The 4,456-nt window shown below is 46.3% G+C and overlaps 1 protein-coding gene across 1 annotated transcript; it reads right to left on the bottom strand.

Moving 5' to 3' along the window:
* Positions 1-735: 735 nt before the first annotated feature.
* On the bottom strand, positions 736-1,371 carry LOC127051104 (late histone H2A.1-like). Its single transcript, XM_050952993.1, has one exon. The coding sequence runs from the start codon at positions 1,361-1,363 to the stop codon at positions 962-964; it is 402 nt and encodes a 133-aa protein (XP_050808950.1). The 5' UTR covers positions 1,364-1,371; the 3' UTR covers positions 736-961.
* Between the last annotated feature and the right edge of the window lie 3,085 nt (positions 1,372-4,456).

The raw sequence follows: 4,456 nt of genomic DNA, 5'->3' as shown, positions 1-4,456 counted from the left end.
TCTACAATGGTGATGTAAGAGTTGTGCCTCATTCTGGGACAATTGAACATTCTCACCTATGTTTGGGATAGACTTGCTCACGGCACATTAGTGTCATTAGCTGAGGAGGCAAGACCACCACGATGCCTCTTACAAGGCCTCTCTGCCTGCCTTGTATCAGGATGGCCCTTCTCCCCACTACCCTGCTGTAAGATTGTGGAAATGCCAGTTTTCTGCAAGGGCCTCCTTTCCTCCAGATCCTAGTACTGGTTGTATTATGGGAGCAGCTGAAGGCCCTCCAATTGAGATTAGGGTCCCCTTATACAAGGCACTTCTCTAAGCAGACAAATAGAAAGTTCCTCCCCTATAAAATTAGGGATAATTCTAAGGCAGAGATTAAAGCTCTAGATCCTCGAGGGAGGTACCTAAATACCTTTGAGGATTTGGGCCAAAATAACTTGTTCAAGAGAGCACAATAAAGCCTGTATTCAGGGCCATCGCTGTGGAGGGTAGGGGGCCCAGTATGGAAGTGACAATCTGTCATGTCTGGGACCACCTGAACCCGGCACCAGCCAATCGCACTGGTGGCCTGCAGGGCCCCTCCAGAGCACGGGGCCCAGAGCAGTTGCCCCAGTTTGCTGTACCCAAGGAACAGTTCTGCCTGTCTCCATCAGGACTGAAACCAGGTCTCCTGTGGCTAAGGCACTAGACCAGGACACTACCGTTTTTCTCTAAATCATACAGACCAGAGCTGGATTCTTTATTACCATCTACTGCATAAATAGCAATCACAAGAGCCAGATAGTCTAATAAACCTGTAGTTCATACACCAAAGATTATACAAACCACCAATCTGAATAAATATTCTTTAGCAGCAACACACAAACCAAGTGCACTAAGTGAAGCCTGTAGCACAGAAATCCACTCTCAGTGAGCCAGACCCCACCCCTCATTTCAAGGCTCAGCTGCAGTTGGAGAGGAGCTAGCAGGGGGCAGCTGTCTTTCTATGTGCAGACTTTTTGTTGGTTTTCTTGGTCAGAAGCGGCTTCTCAATTCTGGGTGGGACACCTCCTTGTGGAATAGTCACATGGTTGAACAGTTTATGCAGTTCGTCGTCACACTTAATGCCCAAAAGGATGTGCCTTGGTATGATGCGGTGGTACCCCTTTGCCTGGGTCACGTACCCTGCTGCTTCCAGCACTTCGGCACTCAGGTACTGTAGCACAGAGGCCAGGTAGACTGCAGCACTGGGGCTTATTCTCATGGCATAGTGCCCCTTCTTCAGATACCGGTGGACACGGCTCACGGGGAATTGCAAACCAGCCCTCTTTGACTGGGATCTTGAAGACCAGGGCTTTGCCTTCCTCTTGCCATGTCCAGACATTCTGTCAATAAGCTAGAAGAAAGAGTGAACTGTCACCCGGTGCTGCATTGGCACTGGAGACAGGAAACTTGAGAGCACACGTGTTAAATTAGATAGAAGCCCCAGTAGGAACAAACCAACATTCCAACACTCTAAACATGGTGAAATGGTTAGCAGAGGACAACGTAGCAGCACAATTACTATCACTCTTCACCTTGGAAGCAGGAAGGATGTTGTACACCATGGGGCCTGTTAGCCACAATTCATAGCCTGTGCAATAAGTGAGAGCCTAGGTCAGTAGCACAGGAAGTTAAAGGGTAAGGGTCCTGGGCAGTAGCTTTCATTAGAGAAGTTCTGGTGTCCAAGTCTGGGTGCCAGCTAGTGTCCAGTATGTGAAGGAACAGGTATTGCTCTTCTGGTCTGTGTCCTTTACAGAGGAGAACTAGTTTATCTGCCCCAACCCTTCTTTTTCATAGCTTCCCTGAACACCTACTGCACCACTGTCCTGTAGAGGAGCCCAGCTAGGTTGTTAAGTTCATACCCTGAAGGCCTTATCCTTTGCTGGAGACAGTTTCCCACACGGCTGATAAAACAGATTATCAGTAGAGACAACAAAGCCACAGGGGTGGAAGAGTCTGCTGGAAAGCTGAGGGATTAGGCTCTTCCTGTAGATTCTCTGTTTTTCCTCCCTCCCTCACCAAGAACCTACATCCCTCCCCATCTCATGTCCATACTAGCTAGACAAGCCATATTTAAGCCTCATTCAGACACACTTATAGCTCTTGGAGAGTTGTAGACTTGGCCTTCCAGTGCTTTTTGCTGACCCATCTGTGAAAGGAGAGCTTTTCTATTACAGCAGATGGCCTAAGAGGTTCCCCTGCCCCTTTAGTCTTTCTTTATCAGTAGCTATTTTTGCTATGGGAAAGGGGCAGATGCTTCAGGGGTTTCAGCACCTGCACCCAGCAATGAGCAAGGTGGAACCACACCAAGGATTATTTGTGACACCTGGGGGTGCTACTCATTACACTGCCTTGAAGCAGAGCTCCAGACCTATGTTTGGGGCTCTCACTTTGCCAGAGACAGACATCAGGAGCTACTAGTCAGCATAACACCTGGTTGAGGGGGGCACCGTAAGACTGAATATTAAAAATGATGGTCTTACCCTACACCTTAGAATTTGAAAGCCCCCAGGCCCTTCTTGATATGACATCTGCTGTAGTGACATGGAGACCCCTAGTACATAGAGAACTAGTTATAGGATAAAGGTGGGAAACAATTGTGGGGCGGGAACAGACTCTGTGAAGGCCTGTGTTAAGCCATGGAGCATGCCCACTATGAACCAAGGTGAAAATTTCAGATTTGTATGGATTTAACAGCTCACTCTGAGCACTCATAAGAAGCACCCAGAACTACAGGTTATTACAAGCATTGCATGCATAGAGCTCACTGAGTCCAAAGAGACTTAACTGAAGGTGAAAAAAGGAAGGAAGGAGCCAGGCCACTTATTTAGGCACTCAACACAAGAGCATAAGTTTGAAATACAGAGTCAGTTCAAGGTAGCTGTTCAGTTAGCAAGAGCATGGTGCAGTCTCTCCAGCCACCATACATATTCACCATTACACAAACGATACCTATACTGGGTCACTAGTGTCAAAGTGCAATTGTGTCTGATCCAGCAGACCTATGCTAAGAGCATAAACTCATGCTAGACAGAGACAGCCATCTCCCAAGTCAGAGTTTAGAGAAGGATGCTATGCCTGCCCCCTTTGGCAGCAAAAAATATTACAGCAGTAGCTTTTCCCCTTACAAAGCCTTTTCTTTATGGCCTTCCTGTTGCTTATTAAATCCCTCCCAACATCATATTACCCCAGGACAGAAATCCTCTCCTAGAGGACACAATTCCTTCATGCAAAAGAACTAAAGAAAAGACAAGAGTAAGTCAATATTTCACCTCTAAGGTTTTCACACCATTTCCTCACAGTAGCCTGTTGTCTGAGCCAACAAATGTTTCAACGGGTAGCTTCCAGCTGGTCCTTTTTAACTTTCTCAGCAATAAGTGCCTCATCACCTCCACTTCCATAATACTTAGTCCCAAGGCCAGCACCTGGATTACTGATTACCCATTCACCTCCCCTCCTTTCCCCCAACTCTAGGAGAGGTAAAGGGAGATGGTAAGTAGAGGAAAACATTAAAAAACCCAGACTGAGCTGGTCAGTTTGCTGATTGGAAAAGAAGAAGTTGTCAATGGTTTGCTGTCAAACTGTAAGAATGTATCTAGTGGGGTCTCGCAAGGGTCTGTCCTGGGTGTGGTACTAGTCAATATTTTTGCTAATGACTTGGATAATGGGTTGGAGAGTACACTTATAAAACATACAGATAACACCAAGCTGGGAGGCATTGCAAGAACATTGGAGGACAGGATTAGAGTGCAAAATAACTATGGCAAATTGGATAATTGGTCTGAAATAAACAAGATGAAATTCAATAAAGACAAGTGCAAAGTACTATACCTAGGAAGGATAAATCAAATGCACAAGTAACAAATGGGGAATAACTGGCTGGGAGGTAGTACTGCCCAAAAAGGATCTGGGGGTTCTAACGGATCACAAATTGAATAGGAGCCAAGAATGTGATGTCATGGCAAAAAAAAGGCTAATGGGAGTGTTGTATCTAAGACACAGCAGGTAATTGTCCTGCACTGCTCAGCGCTGTTGAGGCCTCAGCTGTAGCATTGCATCAAGTTTTGGGGGCCACACTTTGAGAAAGATGTGGATGTTTGAAGAGGGTCCAGAAGAGAGCAACCAAAGTAATAAAAGGTTTGGAAACCTGACCTATTAGGTTAGAGAGTAGGCAAGGCTTTCTAACTATATGGACAGTTAAGTACTGGAACAGGCTATCAAGGGAGGCTGTGATCTTCCTGTCCCTGGAGGTTTCTAAGAACAGACTAGACAAACTGTCAGGGATGGTCTAGGAGGTTTACTTGGTCCTGACTCAGCAAAGGGGCCGGACTAGGTGACCTCTTGAGGTCCCCCCACATTTCTAAGATTCTGTATGTATAACTTTACTCACATGACTAGTCTCACTGACTTCAGAGGGACTAATCACATGAATGCA

This window comes from Gopherus flavomarginatus, chromosome 5 (genome assembly GCF_025201925.1).
Source record: "Gopherus flavomarginatus isolate rGopFla2 chromosome 5, rGopFla2.mat.asm, whole genome shotgun sequence".
In the NCBI taxonomy this organism is placed as follows: Eukaryota; Metazoa; Chordata; order Testudines; family Testudinidae; genus Gopherus; species Gopherus flavomarginatus.
The sequence above is the reverse complement of the archived record's forward strand: the minus strand, read 5'-3'. Positions and strand labels throughout refer to the sequence as shown.